Consider the following 22,629-nt stretch of genomic DNA (forward strand, 5'->3'; position numbering starts at 1 on the left):
ACAAGTCATTCATCACCATTTTTCTTCTTCCATATAGTATCAACAAATGAGCCTTCATATTCCCTCACCCCAATAGGAACATATTACCTTTGTAGGATCACTAAATGGTCTTTGTCTTCCACTTCTACCCATCATGTCCTTCGATTAAACTCTTCATGTATCTTAACCACTAATGGGATGCGATTGCTTGGTTGCATGCTGACCCTTAACTATGTTATTAGATTTTTAGTGCTGAATTCACATGTCAACTATTTTAACACCCCTTAATGGCTTTAAACTCAAATTTAGGACCTTTCATTACACAATCCACAAAACCAATCACATTTACACGTTTTAGTTCTATGCATAAAGTTGTATTGAATGTATAAAGGCAAATGATTTATTCCCTTTTTGGGCATGAAGTGGTTTGTGGACGTTTCTCTAATGGTAGATGAACATTTAAATGAATTCAAGTTTGTGCTTGTCGTCCTAAGATTTTACCCAATGTATTAAAATGCTTCATGCAACCAAAATGTTCCTAACCTTCATTAAGTGTGATCTTGCAAATGAATTTTATATTTAAATCCATTTCGCATGTGATCTTACAAATGAAGTTTATATTTCAACCCATTTTGCACTGTCCTAAGATATTGTGTCTGTTTTGTAATTTGATTCTCTTGAAAATAAGCAAAGTAGTATAAAAGGTTGAATGGTGTTGATGAGATTGATCTGATCTTGAAAACCAATAAATGATATGAATAAAGATGCTCATAATAATTTATTTGTAAATTTTAGTTACATAACTTTAAGATCGTACGCTTTAAGTTTTTTGAGCACTCTTATTTGCCAGATTCATCGAATGCTACAAGGTGTAAATTCCAAAGCTTAGAACATTACTACATATAATAGAACATTTGCAATATGTTTCCTCTAGTGCCACACGAAAATTTCCCGTTGTACCGAACTACAACCATTCTCTACCAATGTAGGAAGAAGGGTAACATGCTTTCCACTTGTTCTTTACCTTTGCATAAAAAACATGTTTTTCATTTGTTATTTATATCTGCATAAAGAGCACTTACTCCAATGTTGACCACGAACATTGTAATATTTACAATTAATCTCGTCAATGCATAGTTTCAATAACTCGAATCATCACATCAGTGAGAGTCTATAAGTTTGTAGTCCAAGTGAAAGACATGGAGGCATGTCAATCAAAGATTGGAATTGACGTAAGCATTATATAAAAGACAAACAAAAGCAAAGTTCTAGTTGGGCTGTGGGCACACAACATTTTGTTTAAATAGTTTAAGAGAAAGAATGTAGACACAATTCAAGCTACCTACGAAGGATATGCTCAAGACATGCACATGTAGATAATTGGGACTATAATGGAAGGGACATCAAATTGTGGTACTACTACTTCCACATAAACTCAACACATTGGAGGCCTCAAAAGCAAATGTAGCAAGGTATCCAACCACATCTTGTCATACCCATACCATTGAAAGTGAGATGAACTATCCATCTCTTTCGTGTTGGTAGGCATGATTAAGAACCCAAGATCACAACTGCAACTAGAGCATATTACATATTGATGAACACCTTGTCCCAATCATATGAGGATGAGCAATGCTTCGTAAATGTGAAGCATGCATCGTCATGAAAACATATTTTCAACCACCAATCACCAAATGCATCAACTTTACACAACTTCTCCAAGTTGGTGAAATGGCACATATATATCACCTTACTTGATTATAGGACCAATCAATATCTATTAGAAAACCATGAACCATGCATGTTTTACACCCTCTATATAAGCAAATGGGGTTCTCTCTATAACTATTTTACTGGGCCCTTTAGCTATATTGTAGAACTCTTGAGGGCATCTATTTATCATCATCACTCTTTTTTTGTATATATGTATACATACATTTACATTCTTTCATATCTAACGAAAATAAATTGAATTGTGGTTGATCAAAATACTGAAATGCCTTGACAAATGAGTCATGCTCTCAAATATGGATGGCTTGGTGGGGAATTGGAATTTAAAAAAAGTATTGTATTCTTTTCTATAAAATCATCGGTTTTCTTGAGAAACCCACATGCCATAAAAAATATAAAAGGACATCAAAACACCACTATTATGGGTGAGAGTTTATATCGTGATTAGACAACAAAGGCTGGGTATCTCATGCATTATAAGTAAAATAAAAGGTATGGTATAGACATAAATCTACATCAAAGCAACAATGAGAGGATCATTATTTGGCAATCATGTATATGACCCTCTTATGATCAGTTTTTTGATAACATGATTATGGTTGAATAAAGAATTATCGGATTGAACCTTGTCACAATCACGACTTTACACACATGATGTGACAAACCTTCACATCGACTTTTTGGAATGCTAACAAAGCAAGAACAAAAGCTCTAAAAATGCATGAAAGAAAAACTCTTGGTGCCAAGATCATTGCAAGACATCGATAAGTGCTCCAAAAAATGGAAAGTAATACATCTCTTTGATGACATGTAAATAGATCCTACAATGAATATGATATTTTTGGAAGGCATAATGTGTCACAATATGGAAGAATGTGAAGCTTTTGATTATGAGCAACCAATAAACCATCTTCAACCCATGCGTCATGATGTGGGAGAATCCCCCTTACTCAAAATTTGTCCTATCCCTTTCATTCGTTTTAGAGCTCATTCTCTCTTATAGTAGACAAGTTGTTGGGGTATTGATGAGTAATCTAATTGGTTTTGTATGTTATGGCCTCAAAATTTTGATTATTCATGTTATAACTTACTCCCTCAAATACGTTTGCGAGTTTTGAGTAATGATAATCTACTTGAATGCTCAACCTTTGAACACATTATATAACATGCTTCCCCTCATTTTCAAGAATATTATGCACCTTTGTGTATGAACCTAATGTGGATTCTAGTGTAGCATTGAAATCACTACTCAATTTCACGCATGATACATTTGAAGCATTTCCTTGAACTTTGAGAAGATTTATAGAATTATTGTTTTTTCGTTCCTATTTCAAATCTCGTGGATGCACAACTTTACAAAGTGTAGGAGTTGAACATGTGACCATTTGGTCTCCATTGGACAACATTATCCTTTATATCATTATCCATTGAGTTGGGCAAACATCTGACTTTCCTATCTCCACCAAACAACCCTAACAAATGAGATTTTCTACAATATTGATCTTTTTTTATTTTTTTCCAAAAAATTGATACTATATGTATTAGTATTAGAAAACGCCATAAGGCTAAACATACAAGATATCCATAGATCCCCTATATTTTTCTAAATTCTAACCATCGGCTTAAATAAATACTTTGGTGTTGAGTAAAACCACTCCACCTGATCAAAAAGCCATCTATAAAATATACTTATGTCCCATATGGCATGAAACTCCAAACCCTTAAGCTCCGCTTGGTGCGTATTACCTTTTATACTATCCAACAACCCTCTGATATTATGCACAATATCTATCCAAATTCCCGAAATTATTTGGGCAGGTCTTTCAGTCACATTTTGAAATACCTTCAAACATCGAGCCTTCCAAATATACAATATTGATCTTATGGTAAAATAAGCCCACTGAGTTGTTATTAGATGATATAAAGGTAAAGGCAACTCCATTGAGGGAAAAAGCCCACAAAACTCTATGATGAAAATTTTCACATCAAATTTCCTTTAAGCTTATGTTGTGTATGTGAACTCCATGCATATAAAAAAACAATAACCCATTTGCGCTCAAATAGTACCATAGAGCCGAATTCCTTAGGTAGTCAAACACTAATATATATGGACAATGAGGGTAGAGCTATGAGACCTTGAACCATAGTCCACTAAAATCATAACAAATTTATCTCAACTAATGATGCACTAATGTGGACAAAGGCAAAGAGGTCTTCACCTCTTTTTGGGGAGAGAATAAAGTGGAGATATCGTCCACTAAGGTGGATGATGGTTATGTTTTCATGTATGAGTTCTTTGTAGCCTTTGGGCATCTTTCCATTAATACCAAGGTGAATCTTCACACAAAAAAAGAATTTGTGTAACATAACTGTTACAACCAATATGGTTGTAACAACTAGGCACATAAGGAATTTATACATGACATTGTATTTGTACCGAATATGGCAAAGTTTGAGAGCCACCAACCAAAAGTCTATTTTCCATCAATACCCGTCAAAGAACACTTTTGCATAGAATGGAATATGAGATTGTCGTCCCACATCCGTTACCTGGTATCACCATTTTACAATTTGGAATGTGTGGAAAGGCAATAAAATAGACAAAGCAAATAATGTTCACCAAATACAATCATGTCTAGGAGGTTGAGAACTCAAGTTCAATCTTTGTCATGGGATAGGTCCCGTGTAATAGATCACAACCAATTTCCCATCGATGTTCAAAAGATCTCTCTCTCTCTCTCTCTCTCTCTCTCACACACACACACACACACACACACACACACACACACACACACACACACACACAAACAAACATTAATACTCGAGGTAGAAGAGACTATCTTGTATTGATATATGTCATATCGTTCATGTGCATGGACAAACACACCTTGAAGAATTGATGTTCCATTTCTCTATTCCATGTTGAAGCCTTGGTGCAACGAATGTGGAGAATCCATCCAAGAAAGGGAAAGAGAGGAAATGTTTTTGTAGATAAACATGAGATCACATAATTCCATTATTGAAATGTTTTTAATCCTTTCCTTACAAATATGTTTTGTGAACTAGCATTGTCTATTTTATGTTATGGGATGTGTTTTACACGTACCTTTCCCTCTTGAAAATAGCATGGAAGCAAGTTATTAACATTATCACCCATAGTACTTATACTTTTGAGGCCATACGTGCGTGGATTACGCACTTTGATTGCTTCTTGTCACTAGTTCTATGTGTATGTATAATGTAAGCTATTGGTGAAATAAAGGCAATGTATAAAAAACTTAAATGAAAATGACATTATAAAGCAAAATAGGGACCGCAAGGAAAGGGCCAACATAATGATCAAATTCTTGACATTGATTTTACCTTGAGTGTTTGTCAGATGTTGATCTCCTAAAACAAGAAATCCATATATCTTGTTAGGTTGTCTCTTTCTTTTTGAGGTTTCATTCGTCTTTAGTCTCTAGATGCATAACAATAATTTGTTGATTGATTGATTGATTGATTTACCACAATCAATAGATTATGAATTAGGATATAGGATTCCTGTAATATAATAATCCTAGGAAATGATGGGCATTCTATAAAGGGGAATAATAAGTGAAGTATACACATTTACATCTTATCGCCTCTAAAATGAATGTAAAAGGAGATTAAAGGATGATGTATTAGCTTTAATAATTCTCAAGAATATATATTCATTGCACTTAGATTGATTTCATGTGTGAGGTGACTAAGGTCCTCATTTTTACTTTCGATGCATGATTTTGGACATGATGCTCCAAACTAAGTCTTACTTTACCAAATTAGTGCCATTGAATATCTCACTATATCTTTTGCATGGAATTTTTTTATAAGGCATGCATGATTGTGTACGTGGTATTAGCATGACCTATGTATGAGTTCAAGAAAAAGGAAATCACACATGCATATCATTTAAAAGAGAGAAAGCCAATGTATATAAGTTGTTTTGGGCTTTGCTACTCTCGTCAAATCCATTCAGTTGTGAATGTATGGATAGGTTTTAGCGTATTTTTTGCTTACCAATAGATTAGGAACATATGCAACATACTAAGGACAAAGGAAAGTCAAACTTAGCATTTGTATCGAGCTTTGTAAATGTTGACAAAGAAGTTGGTAAAATACTGAGATTTAAAAATTGTACACTATCTAGAATAGTCCATGTTAACCTAGTTGGCATTGTGAAATATTACTGTTGGGTAACCTAACAATAAGGAACGTTTTAAAATGCTTCAATATCATTTATGTTTCCCAATTGTTACATACTAATGATCTTTTATTACATTTGTACAACAAATTTACGATTGCATCGATTCATGGTGGACTTGTATTCGTAAGGGCAATGTATCCTTCCAAGGGCACTAAAAGTTTCAGTGGACATAAAAAGTATGTTTGCCATTGTTGAAATTGTGTTGTGCCAACTAGGAGTTCGAGTTGTTCTTATGTCAATAACTTCCCCTCGAGGTAGTTGAAAAAAATATTTCTACATAATCTTTCCATGGTCGTCGCAAACTTTTTGTCAGAGATTTCAACTGTTTTGTTTTGTGAAAGTTGGAAAGGTACTATTTAATTCATCAACTGTGTTCATATTACGTATGATAGATACCTCATGAAGATATGGATGCATTTTGAACTGTATGAAGGCCCATGAAAATAATACTAATAGATTCATAATGAAAATGATATATCAAACTTGTTTCTCATAACTCATTCGGGAAAGGCTCAATGATTATTGTTGTGAAATGAACGCATTAATGTATTCGCTAAACCAAGTTTAATTATTCGTAAATGGGAGATATGATAAACATTTGCACTTATGCATGATCCAATAAGTATACTTGCACATATGTTTTACTATATTCAGTCATTGTACTTTGAGCTCAAAAATATTGATGGCTTGTAAGTTCCACAAATACCGGTGGCTTCAATGTCTCAATAAAATAGTCAAAGCTCCTAAGACATTCCAACAAAAATAGCCATGACGTACTTCTAAGTCCTAACAATTGGAAGGGGAAATGACATGTTCTGCAATGAAAAGGTGTTATGATGTAGGTCATCACTCATAGTGAGATCATCCTCCTTATTAGACTGTGTCATTCCAGGAGTAACTAAGGGAAAAAGCAAAGAAAGGTATAAAAAGATCAACTAATCTGGTTGGGAAAAGAAGCCATGGAAACAATTCTACATAATGTTTCTATTTGAAAATATACATCACATCATATACATGAATGCACGATAACGTACAAATAGGTTCATGTATGCACACATTCACATAAAGAAAATGGAGGGATATCCAACCGCATTATTGACTAGACATGCACTTGTCCCAAAATTTGTTTAAGGTGTAGGATCGAGTCTCAAGAATTGAGTTATGGCGTGGTGGAGTTGGAAGATGAGCAACCTACTTGGTATAGGTGATGACTGTACCCAAGATTTTCGTCGTAGGAGCACGATTGAGTGAGGGAGTACATGTACACAGTGCAAACGAACATATGGTGGATGTAATATGGGTGAAAACGAGACGGAATAGGCCATACAACTACAGACTGGTGACCGTGACAAATAAAACAAATGCAGATGCATTGGTCAGGCGACTCGATCAGGAGTGCCATGGGGCAAGGATTCGATGGATGGTTTGTGGGTGGCAATGGCGACAATCCGTTTGCAAGTTAGGATAGAAACAAAGAAAGCATTGGATTGGCGACGATCGATCTGCATGACAGGATTGAAGCAAACAAAGCATTTGATGGGCGAATGGCTGATCCACATGTCAAGAGAGAAGCAAACAAAGCATTGGATTGGCGAATGATCAATCCACATGTGAGGATCGAAGCAAACCAAGGATTGCATTGGTCACACACACACACACACACACACACACACACACACACAGAGTCTCTTAGACACACACTCACCCAGACTCATCATAATTAGCCTAACTTCTAGTGGTAAGTTGTTACACTATAGTACATCGCTATGTCTTGGGTTCGAAACCTAATTTTCTCACCTCTTTATTACGCCATAGATATCTCTTATTGCGAGATCCATCTCTCTCTCTCTCTCTCTCTCTCTCTCTCTCTCTCATGAGTGCATCATTGGTGGTGGGCAATGGAAAGTGCCAAAAGGGGAAAAAGAAGAAAAGGAAAGGCCAAATCTATAATTTTGCATAAACAGAGATCATCTTCTCCCCGTCTCTCTCTCTAAACTCTAGAGACGTTCTCTCGTTATAGAACGCAAAATCAATGGAAAACAACAGATTTCTCTCGCTAAAAACAGCATATCCTCCCCCTCTCCATCGGCCATAATTAATTAAAGAGACCTAGCAAATCCCTTCTCTCTCTCTCTCTTAGGTGGGTGTCGTTTTTTTTGACTTTGATCTTGACAATCGGTTCTCGATTCTTCTGAGTTTGATGATGATGGCCTCGGAGATGATTCGGAATCGGAATCAGAATCAGAATCTGTACCTGAATCTGAATCGGAATCTGAATCTGATGTGTGCGCACCATCTCTCCATGTGGGCGATCTTGTTCTCAACCCTAATGCTTAGCTTCACTGCGGATTGTGGAGCCACCAAACACAGTAATCGTCATGAATACACATCCACCTTCAGCCCTGCTAATTACCATGGCGTAGCTCATCACAGGAACATCGCACTCAGCATAAACCCTAGTGACCACAAAAACCCTAATGGGACCAGAAACCATAGTCATGATCATGCCACATCTCTTCCCGCCATCACTAACCTTAGCATCACATATGAGACCATGTTCTTCACACAACAGTTGGACCACTTCTCGTTCACACCTGAATCATATGGCACCTTTGAGCAGCGCTATCTCCTGAACGATCATTATTGGGGCGGGCCAAGCCTCCGTTCGCCCATCTTTGTCTACTGTGGAAACGAAGGCGACATAGAATGGTTCGCCAACAACACAGGGTTCCTGTGGGAACTCGCCCTTACATATCAAGCCTTGGTGGTCTTTCCTGAGGTATATACTTCTATTCATTCATCATGTCAAATGCTTCTCATGTAGCCATATTGTCTATGTCAAATGCTTCTCATGTAGCCATATTATCATTCATTCATTCATGCATGCATTCATGTGTATGTGTGGATGCATGCCAGATGTTGACTGGTTTCTGATACCATCATTCTACCGCATTCATGATATATATATGTATGTATTTATGTATGTATGTATGTATATATATGATATAACCCTTTAGTTCATGCAATTTAGTAATGATAATATCCTTATTGAGTCAACAAATCTTGGTGTAGCATCGGTACTATGGAGAATCGATCCCAGGAATTGCAGTGGAGGAGCATACGAATGAAACGCTTGGCTACCTGACTTCGGAACAAGCCCTCGCGGATTATGCTACCCTCATCCTTGACCTAAAGGCGAACCTGTCTGCTGAGGATTGCCCTGTGGTTGTGTTCGGAGGTTCCTATGGTGGAAGTAAGAGAATCTCTTATACCTATTTTCAAGCTCTTTTTCACCCAAAATCATTTGTATTTGTTAAAATATGATGTATTCTGGTTTTAATGAACCATTAACGTTTATTGAATTGCTTGCAAATATTTTTATCAGTGTTAGCGGCTTGGTTCCGCCTGAAATACCCACACATTGCAATTGGGGCACTCGCAGCGTCTGCACCGATCCTTGAGTTCGATAATCTTGTCCCCTGGGATGGATTCTTTCGAATTGTATCCGAGAATTTTAAGGTAGGTTTCATCAATGATCATTAATATTAATAATGTATAGCCAAGTGTGATAATATCTCAATCAAGATTGAGTCTTGAATCTTGAATCTTAAATATTGAATTGATTGATTGAGCAAAATGATGCCTTTAAAAAGGGAACTAAGGGATCGATGTGATTCATAGAATGAGAGCCTAAGCTGCTTTGAGACTATCAAGGATTCATGGGACGCATTGAATGATGCTTATGATGAAGATGGAGGAATAGAGAGAGTGTCAAAGCTCTTCAATTTTTGCAAGTAAGTCTCTTCCTCTCTCTCCCTCTCGCTATATATATGTGTGTGTGAACACAATTCCATTGTATTTATTCATATTGATTGGACGCATTTGTGTGTCCTCTCATATATGGATTCCACACTGTAGATATTAGCAATGCCATAAATTCATCCATTTTATACCCTAATATCAACTGTATATTCACTCGTTCATTCATTCATTCATTATGATAATGAGTGTTGTAATATGTTTTCTATTCCGAAGATTGAAGATATTCACATTGCAAGTATAATGGGGCTTCATTTCATATGCTACGTGACATTACTACTCTACTCTGTTGATTGATTTAATGAAGAATTATGATCTAAATTGCATATGTTTTAATACTAATGACTACTTGTATGTTTGTATTGGTTGATCATAACATAGCAACAATATGGTGGATTTGAGCTCAGTGGAGGATTTTTTATACTCTGCATGGATATACATGGCGATGACAAACTATCCCTATGAAGCAAACTTCCTAGAGCCAATGCCTGCAAATCCAGTGAAAGTGGTAACAAATTACACTTGCATACACCTGATATACGTCTACTATAAAAACCGCATCTCATATGATTTTGATAATTCGCCAGAATACCCTTCATTTCCCATGAAATCCTTAGACTATCCTTTATATTATAAATCGAAAATGCTCTCTTGGCAACATCCCCCCTCTCCTAATCATGGTTCTGAAAACTTCCCCCCTATTACCCCAAGCTTATCATGCAAATTCCTGAAACATGAGTCATTCTGAATGTTGTTAGAAATCCTAGCACTCAAAATTTTCTTTTATAGGCATGCGAAGCAATTGATTCGTTCCCTGAAGGTACTGATGTTCTGACAAGGGTCATAGCGGGTGCGAATGTGTACTACAATGGTAGTGGCCAAGTCCAGCAATGTTTCAATATGAGTAATTCCGATCCACATGGCCTTGCCTTGTGGAGTTGGCAGGTAATTCCAAGCAATTAATTTCAAATTTGATTCATTGAATGTTTAAGTGGGGTTCACGCCATGACATGCTCTGCGAAAAGTGTGTGCTAATTACATGATTGAAGTATAAGAGTATAAGATTCACACTTAATTTGTCCCAAACTTATATTATATTGGGCTAATACACTAATAACTCATTTGCCAATGTTCCTATATTACCACATGTATACTGGGTTAGCTAGCAATACATAACGATGGTATTTTAGTACATTTGATTAACTTTGTAATTTGTATCCTAGGCTTGTACAGAGATGGTGATGCCTCTGAGTAGCAACCCAGAGAATAGCATGTTCCCTGCATCCAATTACTCGTACAAGAGCGCAGCAGAGGAATGTATCCAAGAATTTGGAGTTTCACCGAGGCCCCATTGGATCATTCAAGAGTTTGGGGGAAATGTAAGTTTGTATGTACTATATAAGTTGTGTATATATTAGGCACAAATTATTAACGACAATGATTTCCCAATGTTGGGCATTAGGAATAAGCATTATGCAAAACCTTGCCAATAAATAATGTGTAGCTTTGAAATAATAATAGAACAAACTGAAACATGAGCAAAACTAGGGCCCCAAGTCCCATTGGTAGTGCTTAGGTCTAAAATCTCTATAGAGGTTTGGCAATGTGAAGGTTTGGTTAAAAGTAAGGAGGTCCTAACTTAAGCAATTTTGTCAATGGAGGTGCATAACCATTGCCTTCATTTCACCAACCATTTTTGGTGGTGCCTAACTTACGCAATCATTAATGGAAGTGAATAACCATTGCCTAATTTCTTGCCTCGATTTCGAATAACCCATATTTAATAATGAATCCTATATATATATACCCCTAAGCTTTTATTTGCAAAAATCCCCTCAATAATTAGAGAAGTAGAGAGAGTTTAAGAAACAATTTTGTGAGGGTTGTGATGTATCCGGAGCCTTACTTGTACAAGTTCATAATGTTGAACTAAGGAGTAAAATGTCATGATATGTTGGGTGTAGTAGCTCATGAAGTATGTACATCAATTAGGAAACATGCTCCAAAATGGGATCAAGGCTCAGGAAAAACCATCCTTTTTGGAAAAGATGAAACTTTTATAGTTCGGTTCGTAAAGGGAAGAAAAAATTATGTCACTTCTTTATTACGAGGGTGATACTTTCAATGAAACCGAATACTTTACTTTTGGTATACTTGCAAAGGATTCATATGCTTTTTATTTTATTTTATATATATGAGGATATTACTTTTTATGAATTCCTTTACTAGAACTAGGTTTTCCTCAAGAAGATGTATTTTATGAGGGGCCGTGGTACTTGAAATTTCTTAGATAAAGATAGCATATGCCCCAAGGTTATAGATATATGTAGATATGTATTTATGTCTTTATGTATCTCAAGCCTCTAAAACTCTACTTCTAAATTGGCAGGATATCCGGAGTGTGTTGAAGCACTTTGCGAGCAATATTATATTCTCAAATGGCCTTCTAGATCCGTGGAGCAATGGAGGGTCTCTCTCTCTCTCTCTCTCTCGCACACGCACACACACACATTGTGATAATTTTTATTGATTTGTATTATTCATTTTCCAGGGTTTTAGAAGATATCTCAAAGACAGTGGTTGCTTTAGTGACTCCCAAAGGTACATATGTAATGTATACGTTAGTTCTCTAATATTTACATATAATCCTTGTGTGTCGGTATGTATTAAGAGTTACATTACTTGGGGGTGTAAGGTATATATATATATCTCACGTACAACAATTGGGTCGGGGTGTCTCACATGGAAGTTTGAGTGTCGTTATATACCAACAAACAAGTGATAATGATAGCTTGCTCTTTATGCAACTTAAGGTGCACATCATTTGGACTTACGGGCATCTACGTCCCAAGATCCTCATTGGCTACGTAAACAACGCGATGAGGAAAAGAAACACATAAGTCGGTGGCTTCATCGATACTATTCCGACTTCAACTTCAGCTCTTCATGATTCATTGATCAACTCCAAAAGTTTGTCTATACATTGTCATGGTTGAAGACATTTCTACATGAACCATGAATGTGCCCATGGTAGCATGGGCTCATGATAGCATCATCACCATTATTAGTGCAAGAATCTTTCGGGAATTGCTATCCTCTTTATTGAGTCCATATCCAATGCATTTAAGGAAACAAGAATAATAATGAAATATACTAGAGTTTCCATATCATGATTAAAATTGTATTGTGCTATAGACACCTCCTTATAAAATCAATCAACTTCATCTTTGTGGCAAGAAATAATTTCATATTGCGTGCGCATAAGTTATTTGTCTCGATTGAGTCGATATGAATCCTTGGTCGATGTGCCGCTACATATATTTGTGTAGGTAGCTTTTTCTACTTGTAGCTCTAGAGTCTATATCAATAGCTCTAGAATTTATTGGACCAATAAAAGACTTCAAACTTGAAAAAGATCAAAAGTTGAAGTGAAATGTCGTTTGGTTTTGCCTTTTCCTTTGGTTTGGTTTAATAGAGGGACTCCATTCATCACCATTGGATGAAACCAAAATTTCTTGTTTCACCCACTTTTTCTAGACACAAGTCTACAAGTAATTTTCAACTTTTTAATCCATTTCTTTGACTTTGGATACCCATTTCTACACACTCACATAATTTCCCTAACACTCCCCATTGGCACTCTCGATTGTATGTGTCTAGGCTCTCCCCCCTATTATTTCTTTACATGTGTCTGACATGAATAGTGTCAAATGCTTGTTTGATGGTCTATTTGTTCTTTTGTACTTCGTCAAAAAGGTGGTACTTTTCTCTATACATCTCTTTTTTTACTTGTTTGTATATGTGTTCAGAGATTAAACAATGTTTCTTATATGTCATCTATCCGCTTGGGCTTTATCACTATTATATACAGATAATGACAAATAACATGAATATCTTTTCTTCATCACTTAATTCGTTATGCTCGGCTCTTCTTATCCAAATGCATACACTAAATGCAATTTATAGAGGACAATAACATGGATATTATGTTGGACGATGTTGGAAGAGAAGGTGCTCGATTTCATGGTTTATTTTAATACAATAGATAAGATTTCGGTTATCAACATGAGCAACATGATCAAGCATGCAAAAAGAGATCATATTCCAAGCTTTTTTGCAAAAGCTCAGGCACTTGTATGTACTTGACGCAAGCCTTCAAGTTTATCATTAAGATCTTATCTATCTATCAAATAAATTTCATTTACACACTCTCAAGAAACAATTGTCTGAGCATATTAGAGCATAATGGAAGTCTCGCCTCATCCTATGTATTGAGAGAGATTTGGAATGTCAAATTGGGTCTACTGGGAGTGAATTTTATGCCAAATTCATTGGATGGATAAGTTTATGTATTGGAAGTAACAATCTTAGCCATGTCATATAAGTTTATATATTATGGAACCCATGATATTATATTATTTGTTACTACCAAGGACAATTTGTGCTTCATCTATATCAAGATATGAATCAATCCGAATAATCTAATTAAGATATTTCAGGATTGTTTCATCTATATTAGCAAATCAAACCTTCTTTTGAGTTGAATAAAAGAGGGTTTTGCATTCTATTTTGCAAGCTCTTCAATATTTTTACTGGAAAATGACGGATAAGATGGGAATCACATGGGTTATGTCGAATCATCTATAAACCCTTAAGTGCTTAGGGTTATCGGCAATATTGGATTTATTTATGCAAATGATGGTTTGTAGTTTTTCATTATTGCAAGACGTGTGTTCACACACAACCATAGATATCGATTGTCTTAATATTTCATGGAGAGTGAGGATAAAACACATGCGAGGATGTAAAGAATCAAGTGTATGATTCTGTGCAACAGAATAGATGTGTGTGTGTGTGTGTGTGTGTGAGAGAGAGAGAGAGAGAGAGAGAGAGAGAGAGAGAGAGAGAGAGAGTCGACACAAGATAGACAGAAACTCTAGGAAACTCTATTCACAAGAATAATAACCAACCACCACACAAAGAAGAGGAGAAGGTGCTTATATGGTCACATTCTCTCTACACTCTCTTACTACAACTACCACTTGGGTAAGAGGAGGGAACTTAACTACCTACTACTAACTATGTGTCATAGAAGTTAAGTCTTATGACACATTAGTTATGTTACATAGTAGTGGTGGTGGGTCCACACATTAGTAGTTGTAGAACGTGTTCACACCATAGGGAAGTTGAGTTTGATTCTCAACATAGGACAATGATTAAGATATTATGGTGACAATTACTTAATCTAAGTATTCCTCATTCTTCATGTGCTAAACATTTAGTTGTCTCATCATATGAAGCCATCTCCTTATTTGTATAGGCACCATCATTAAGAGGGCAACGTTGTAATTCTTTGCAAAAAGAGTTATAGACGACTTCCTAGTAATTATTTTGCCCCAATAATGCAATATTGCACTCTCAGTTTAATTGCTTGTATCATTTGGGGAACAAAGAGGTGGAGATATAGTTAAAGCTCGATTCCAACGAATTTTGGAGTTTGTTGAAGTGGGACAATTACTATACATCCCACCCAATTATTCGCTTATTTGATAGCAACCACACAATGTAACATCAATGCAATGTCCATTACCTATACAAACAAAAGAGTCATTGTGGCTTGATTGATGTTTACGAAGTCAAGCATTATTTTTATAAATGACTACACCATTTTTACAAGTGACTACTAAGATGGTCATTGTCTAACACTAAACGAGAATTGAAGATATAAAACTATAATTCTCTAAAAAAATCAACAAGATACACAAGAGTGTATTCGTCTCATATTTGGGTTGAGTTGGATTCGAACCAACGTAAGCGTAGATTGTGGCAAATCTTAAATTTTAGTTGGAATTCTAAATTGCCACATCTAGCAAAGGTCTTCATTTGGAGAGTATTGATTAAGGGTTTGTCTTTGGGATTACCTTGAAAGAGACATGGACTAACAATAGGCAATTTCTTCTATTGCAATGTTGAAGTGGAAGATAATATTCATCTTTCCATTCAATGTTTGATCACTCATCATATTTGAAGTTAAATCTTAGATTTGGAAAGTTTTGTCACATTGTTATTTGATGCCAAGATAGTGGGTATTTGTACAATTCACTCAAAGTCGACTCAAAATCAGAGATGGAGATTGTTTTCCTATTTTCGAGATATGGGGATTGCATCATAATTAGGATATGCACAATGCTTTTGGATTTGATGGTAGGCATAGAGTGAGTATAACTATAAAAGTTAAAGGAAGTAATCATGTGGTAGTTTTGTTTATTAGGTATGAAATCCTTTCCTCAATGGGGTGTTTGTCTTGCGTAGTAACGATTTAGCATGTCCCACTATTAGTGTGGCAATCACACTATTCAATTGGGGTACCGTTGTAGTGTTTTTCACCCCCTATATTGTAGAGGAGAGCTCAATTGGTAAGGTTGCTTGGGGGAGACTAGAAGGGCATGCATTCAATCCCTATTTGTAGAGAGATAGCTCAATTGGTAAGGTTGCTTGGGAAAGACTAGAAGGTCATGCATTCAACCCCTATATTTCACTGTGGCCTCAAATTTAACATACATAGGAAACTTTTATTATCAATAAGAATAGCAAGATTATACCAAAGACTAATGTTGAACCAAAATTGGATCTTCCCTACAATTTGTACTCCTAGACTTCTTGGTCAGTTATTGTGCATGATTACCACTTGGTGATCCGACATAGTTATCATATGATAATGTTAAAGTCTAACATGCACATCAAGGCGGTCATAGAGTCAAGGTTCCCTAAACGAATGGTATTTTGTACATTCATTAGACTATTCCCCTCCTGCAATGATGAGTTTTCCAAGTGCATGAGTTACAACTTAGTTTATCACCATGCCAACAATGAAATTTTGATCAAGGCTTGGGCATTTGGAAGATTCCCTAAGGGTTCACAAGTTCGATCACTGGACGTATAACCTAAATAATCCACAAGTTGCATAGCTATGGAGCTCAAAATAACATAGACCTCAAACTCTAGTCTATCAACAATTTGAACGAGAGGTGATGGTTGAACCACTCAATCCATAATGGAACTAGAAGCATGACATTCCAATAATGAGATGTGGATCATTGGGTTTAGAACCATATATCAAATAAGATCTAAAGGGAATGCCACACCATCAATTTGATCATATGGTAAATGGTCTCTAATGAATATTTGAGTTGATGACTACATAGGCTTGATTATTGGGCAACCTAGGTTATATGCAAATGTTGAGGAAGTAGTGATATTTATTGAATGTATATGAGTTAAGGAATAAATTTAAACAAACAAATATAAGAACCAAGAGAAAGAAAGTAGGCTATATAAAGCTTCCTAATAGGGTTATTGCCTTCACACAAAAAAATGAATGGGATGAGCATCTAAAACTAGCAAGGATACATGCAATCGATGTTTTGAAATCTTGAGATTGTAGTGCCTAATACAAGTTAGTCCTTTGGAATTGGTCCACTAATAGGCTGTGCCATATTTTAGGGGAAGCATTTGAGAAACAAATGCATGCAATGATAAGGATCAATCAAGATTAAAACTATTTCTCAAACCCAAAAAGAAGCTTAGAACTTTTTTGTTGACAATATAACCAACTATTATGAATGCCTGCATAAACCAAAATTTCAAGGAAAGTTTGGAACTCATGTGTGGTAGAAATGAAGGGGATGTGTTGCTAAAGTTTAACACCTTGCGCTAGACTAGGCATGGTTTGGTAAGCGAAGCTAAAAACTCTTGAAGAAGGTAAAGACTCATATCTGCACCTACACATGGGCAAAGATCATCAAAATCTCCAGTAATGTGTTGAATGGTGTCGTGATGTGGGAAGCTCACATGAGGAAATGTATTAGATCTATATACAAGATTGATGGGTAGGATAGGCACTATAAGGACAACAATTGACAAAACGAACTCTAAGATAATAGAAAAATGTGGCCCAATTGGCAAGAGCTAATTTTCAAGAAAGAAAGGTCAACACGGTGATCAATATTTTCCTCATTCTAGGCATGGAAGAAAGATAAGTAAAGGTGCATGCAAAAGTTAGAAATGTGAGAGGTCTATCAAAGGGAGAAGAGAGCTCATTGTCAAGTATCAATATTTTGTACGAGGTGGATGCACAATTGAAATTCATTGAGAGTTCAAGATTGCGAATCAAGACCGATGACAAAAGACAATGAACCCAACACTTCTAGGTTCGTTGAACCAAAACTCAAGTATCTCCTCCTAAAGCTTTGCCTATTCCTATAATATTTCTATCTTTCTTAACTATTTGCCCTTAAATTACTCCATGTAACAGAGCCAACATTAACTTGTTGATGTATTCTCCCTTGTTAATTTCAATAAATCTATTATCTAGTGTATTTATAATCGAACAAGGATAATGATGAAAGTAGGGTGCGTGGTGTTATGCAAATTCAGAACTAAATCGAAAGTGAATATCCAAAATACCATATCAAAGCTCGCTACACTATCACAAACAATTTGTGTCGAGGATCACATGGAAATTTCAAAACGTGATTCCAATCACCTAACAAAAAGTTATATGCGATTGAAGAAATTTCAGACAAAGGGACAAATTTGTAATTACTTACAAATAATTTCCTCAAGTACCACGTCAACATTGAGGAATTTTTCCCAGAGGTTCGAGGAATTTTTCCTTGCATTGTGGGTGACATCAACCAATGACATCACCTCAACTCTATCACATCACTTATACACAAGTTTTGCGTTTTACCCTTCCTTTTCACATTTATTTTCCCCTAAGGTTCCCTAGCCACAAGCGAAGAGAACCTTTATTTCTCTAAATATCCCTCTTGTTACCAATATACATTTACCTATACAAACATACCCCAGAGATTCACTTTCATATACAAACACATCCCTACTTACACCTACAAATCAACTTAGTCTTACTCCCGCACTAACATGTCCAATCTACCCTACACCTTGACACATACACAAACATTTACATAATTATAGCTCATTTGAGTATATTAAAACACTTGCATTTTTACACATAAATAAACACCTATTAGTACACATTTTTACAAATCTATCTACTTATGCCTATTCTCTCCCTCTCTCTCTCTCTCACACACACACACACATACAAATAGTATACATTTATATAAGCAACACAAACTCAGAAAGTCCCATTCACATGAGATTACTTGCTAATTTAACTCCCTGAAGGAGACCAAGTGCGAAACATAACATCCTCAAGCGCTCTATTCTCAATGACTTGACATTCCTATCCTCTCTAGTTCAAGTCCTCAATGGTGCCACTCATGTTTCCCACGCAAGCAAGTTATTTCTATAACAATGGGTAAGCACACCTAGATTCTAAAGAAGTTAGAAAAACGGTTGTGGAACTAGCTCTCTAAGTGTGTGATTGGAGAGGGGGAGAGACCAATTCCCCATTACCCTGGGTAGGTGCCAATGGATCCATTGGATGCAAAAAATAAGTGAATAATATATTACATGAAGAAGAAAAGACATCCTACGTGAAACAAAGTGAGAAATAAAGTATATGAAGGATCAAAGGACATCTATCCATTACAAAATATGGGAGTAATAAACCATACAAAGAACAATGAACATGTCAAGAATGTGACAAAGGTGAGTAACAAATCATAGACAAATACTATGTATACCTGTTATAGGCATAAAATTTCGTTGTAGAAATAATTGATGTTAAGGAGATTCCGTTGTAGAATTAACTAAAGTTAATAATATTCAAAAAGCCTATAATAACCAAGGGTTGGGCAAACACTCAACGCCATGAAAATGTGAGATAAGAGTTAAGTGAAAATAACTGATGCATTACCATCAAACCACACAATTTGGTATTCTTTCTGCCAGTTAAATCCATGAATAGGCATTTGCTTAAAGGAGAGTTCAAATTTGTTAATTATTTATACTATGAGAAAATACTAAATTCTTACACTTTTGCAAACCCTGCTTCTCATACAACTTGTGGTGCTAAAACCTTCATTTTAGCCTTATTTACACACATCCAAATTCATAAAAGAAATGACTCATTATTCAAATGGAGGCTGGACATATAGTAAGCCAAACAAATACTTTGAATGCCCTAGACATTGTCAATGCAACCGAGGAATTGGTAATCAAATAAATCATACCACGTCTAAGAACATCATGATGTGTCACATGAAAAATGGCAGAAGGGATGTGTGTCTTTACAGAGCTCAGCTAATCATGGATAACTCTAACAATAATTTCTTCGTTATAGTTCATGGAAGAGCTAGTGCAGTTTTGCGGATGAATAGAGCATCCCAAGTCCCATATTCCTTCATCCGACTTAGCACGTGCAATGAAGTAAAATACACAGAATATTTGTTGATAGTAATTTACATATGTAGGATAAAACTGAAGCCCTGGAAATTATTATTCAACACGAACTCTTATCACATCCAGCAACAGCCCTGAGTGGGGGGGGGCTGTTCAAACCACCTATTCGTGGATTGATCAGCATTGGTCCTAAAAGAAAGCATACATTAGCATCTCTAAAAGCCTCGGTATGATTAACATGCTCCAATGTAAAACTGGACAAATAATGAGGTTCAAATTACCTTGTAAGAAGTGGATCTTGTTTGCTAGTTATTTGTGTTACCAGTCTGATCAAAAACATCTCACAAACAATTTAATAGGGCATAAAACTTAAGAAGAAAAGAGAGAAATCAATTCATGATATTCAATGGCTTACTCTCTGCAAACAACTGAAGATACCTCAGTGTTGTCTAGCTTCTCAAGCTCCTCCTGCTCATCAGAATCGTGCTTAGTAGAAGATCAACCTCAAATTTCAAATGTAGTTCACATGCTTATACAATTAGTAAATTAACTAAAAACAATCTGGTAATGCCTGCAATCATAGAAAAATGCCCTACCCATTAAAGTCTTTACCATCTTCTACTGCCATATGAATACTTAAAACAAAATAATTAACTACGTTCACTAACCAAACATGACAATTTCTTTCTGCAAGTAACGATCACCAATGGAGTGAAATCAACCATTTTAGTTCTACCATACATATCAACCAGTTTACTTCTACTATACCCTGAAATTTTATTTCTATTGGGTCTATACATCTACCCATTTCATTCATAAAATGGAAAATGAAGACCATTTTTTCTTCTGCAATTGTTTTCAAAATCTGCCAATTTAGTTCTGCCTCTGGAAAAGCAGGAAGTGAAGAAGAATAAAGAAAATGCTGGAAAATTCATCAAAAATGATTTCATTTTAATTCTCCTGCAGTTGATCAATCATGAAAGCAGGAAATCGAACTGAAGAAGGTAAAACAAGAACCTCACGGATTTAAAGAATGAGATTTACATTTTTATTTGGAATCTGCCATTTTTGTTCTACTGTAGACTATACCCTTCTTGTTCTACTAAACCTTTAAATCCACCATTTTTGTGGTACTTTCAGGATGAAATAAAGCAGGAAAACTAGAACTGAAGAAGAAGAAAAATAAAACCTGAAGGATTCGATGGCAATATTGACATTCACATTGAAAACAGCAATTTTGGTTCTGATGTATCTTGAAATCTATCATTTTTGCACTATAGCTTCAAACCTACCATCTTATTTCTACTGAAGACAAAATCCTAAAATTTCATTTCTCTTGCACCTGCTCAATTAAAACAGAGGGAGAAATGGAAGCAAAGAAAGCAAAGAAGAAGAATCTGAAAGATGTGAAGAATGATGGAATTTTAAGTTGGAATCTGCCATTTTCGTTCTATTACATTTCCAAAGCTTAATAAATCTTAGTTCTAGTAATACAATCAAAACTATTATTTCTTTTCTACTGCAACTTGGCATCCATCAGTTTACTGTTACTACATCTTGAAACCTATTACCTGTTTCCTGACTCCGTCTGTAGTTTGAAATCTAACCTTCTATTTCTACTCTACAGTTTCATTCCTACAGAAGCATTTGATTTCTACTCCAAATTGAAATGAAGGGGGAAAGAATTTAGTCCCATTTCCCCCATAACTACTAATCAATCAGAGGAAGCGAAAATCGAAGCAAAGGAGAAAGCGAAAAGCAGCGGGGAGAAAGAAAGAAAAACCTGAAGAGTTCGAATCTCCTGGTTGAGGCGGTTGAGCTCCGCTTGCTTGCGATGTCTGCCACGGATGTCAGGGATAGACTGAGGGCGAGGCTGGGGCCTCCATTCGTTCTCCCGTCTATCAGATGGTGAAGGAGGAGGGATGGGGGATCGATTAGGGTTCTGCATATTCCTCAAGGTTCTCCGCTTCTGAGTCTTCTTCTTCTTCTTCTTCTTCTTCTTCTTCTTCTGCAGATCACTTTAGTGGTGTAAATTCAACTACTGATCATATAAAATTTGGATCCAAAGAAAGAGCTGAAGAGGAACGGTTTGTCTACTTTTAGTAGTGGGAAGGCTCATAAATTATACCAAGAATAGCATAGAGCTACCAAATATGTATGTATATCGATTGATTCTATCGGGATCTACCGCAGAATGATTGATTCTACCGGGATCTATCGCAAACTAATGGATTCTATTAGGATCTACCGTGGATCGATTGATTCTATTGGGATCTACCACTGATTGATTGATAGCCATTGACTGATTGATTCTGTCGGGATCTACCGGAGAGTAATTGATTCTATCCGAGTGAAATAACGCATAATTTGAGGCCTCTACATGACCCCTTTCAATTCGGAGGTAGTTGCTCCCATGACCTAGACTCGTATCGAAGGCTAGACTGTGACTCTTCCACAATGCTTAAAAGCTTAGAAGAAGGTCCACAACTCATGAATGCCTTTTCCTTAAAACAAGACGCAATTAATGGTATTTGAGAATTAAC

General features: G+C 36.0%; 2 protein-coding genes across 2 annotated transcripts; one reads left to right on the forward strand and one right to left on the reverse strand.

Moving 5' to 3' along the window:
• Nucleotides 1-8,129: 8,129 nt before the first annotated feature.
• On the forward strand, nt 8,130-13,331 carry LOC147861515 (uncharacterized). The gene is made up of 10 exons (XM_087322642.1): nt 8,130-8,717; nt 9,011-9,191; nt 9,324-9,457; nt 9,620-9,732; nt 10,139-10,265; nt 10,547-10,702; nt 10,981-11,136; nt 12,147-12,226; nt 12,309-12,358; nt 12,571-13,331. Exons 1-10 carry the CDS (start codon nt 8,139-8,141, stop codon nt 12,705-12,707), a joined length of 1,713 nt encoding a protein of 570 aa, XP_087178768.1. The 5' UTR covers nt 8,130-8,138; the 3' UTR covers nt 12,708-13,331.
• Nucleotides 13,332-19,801: 6,470 nt separating this feature from the next.
• LOC147861516 (guanine nucleotide-binding protein subunit gamma 1-like) lies at nt 19,802-22,151 on the reverse strand. The gene is made up of 4 exons (XM_087323034.1): nt 21,870-22,151; nt 20,502-20,554; nt 20,368-20,412; nt 19,802-20,275 (listed from the first exon to the last, which is right to left on the reverse strand). Exons 1-4 carry the CDS (start codon nt 22,032-22,034, stop codon nt 20,203-20,205), a joined length of 336 nt encoding a protein of 111 aa, XP_087179160.1. The 5' UTR covers nt 22,035-22,151; the 3' UTR covers nt 19,802-20,202.
• Nucleotides 22,152-22,629: the final 478 nt, after the last annotated feature.

The sequence above is a fragment of the Azolla caroliniana genome, unplaced genomic scaffold (assembly GCF_043228905.1).
Source record: "Azolla caroliniana isolate FFs.n. ecotype wild unplaced genomic scaffold, voAzoCaro1.0.p SCAF_7, whole genome shotgun sequence".
NCBI lineage: Eukaryota > Viridiplantae > Streptophyta > Polypodiopsida > Salviniales > Salviniaceae > Azolla > Azolla caroliniana.

What these genes read in the sequence shown, in the direction of transcription:
- LOC147861515 (XM_087322642.1), top strand. Translation starts at nt 8,139, where the DNA reads ATGATGATGGCCTCGGAGATGATTCGGAATCGGAATCAGAATCAGAAT. An exon ending in GATCCGTGGAGCAATGGAGG is followed by an intron (nt 12,227 to 12,308) that starts GTCTCTCTCTCT and finishes TTCATTTTCCAG; the next exon opens with GGTTTTAGAAGATATCTCAA. An exon ending in TGCTTTAGTGACTCCCAAAG is followed by an intron (nt 12,359 to 12,570) that starts GTACATATGTAA and finishes ATGCAACTTAAG; the next exon opens with GTGCACATCATTTGGACTTA.
- LOC147861516 (XM_087323034.1), bottom strand. Translation starts at nt 22,034, where the DNA reads ATGCAGAACCCTAATCGATCCCCCATCCCTCCTCCTTCACCATCTGAT. An exon ending in AGGAGATTCGAACTCTTCAG is followed by an intron (nt 20,555 to 21,869) that starts GTTTTTCTTTCT and finishes TCTGATGAGCAG; the next exon opens with GAGGAGCTTGAGAAGCTAGA. An exon ending in TCTTCAGTTGTTTGCAGAGA is followed by an intron (nt 20,413 to 20,501) that starts GTAAGCCATTGA and finishes GTTTTTGATCAG; the next exon opens with ACTGGTAACACAAATAACTA.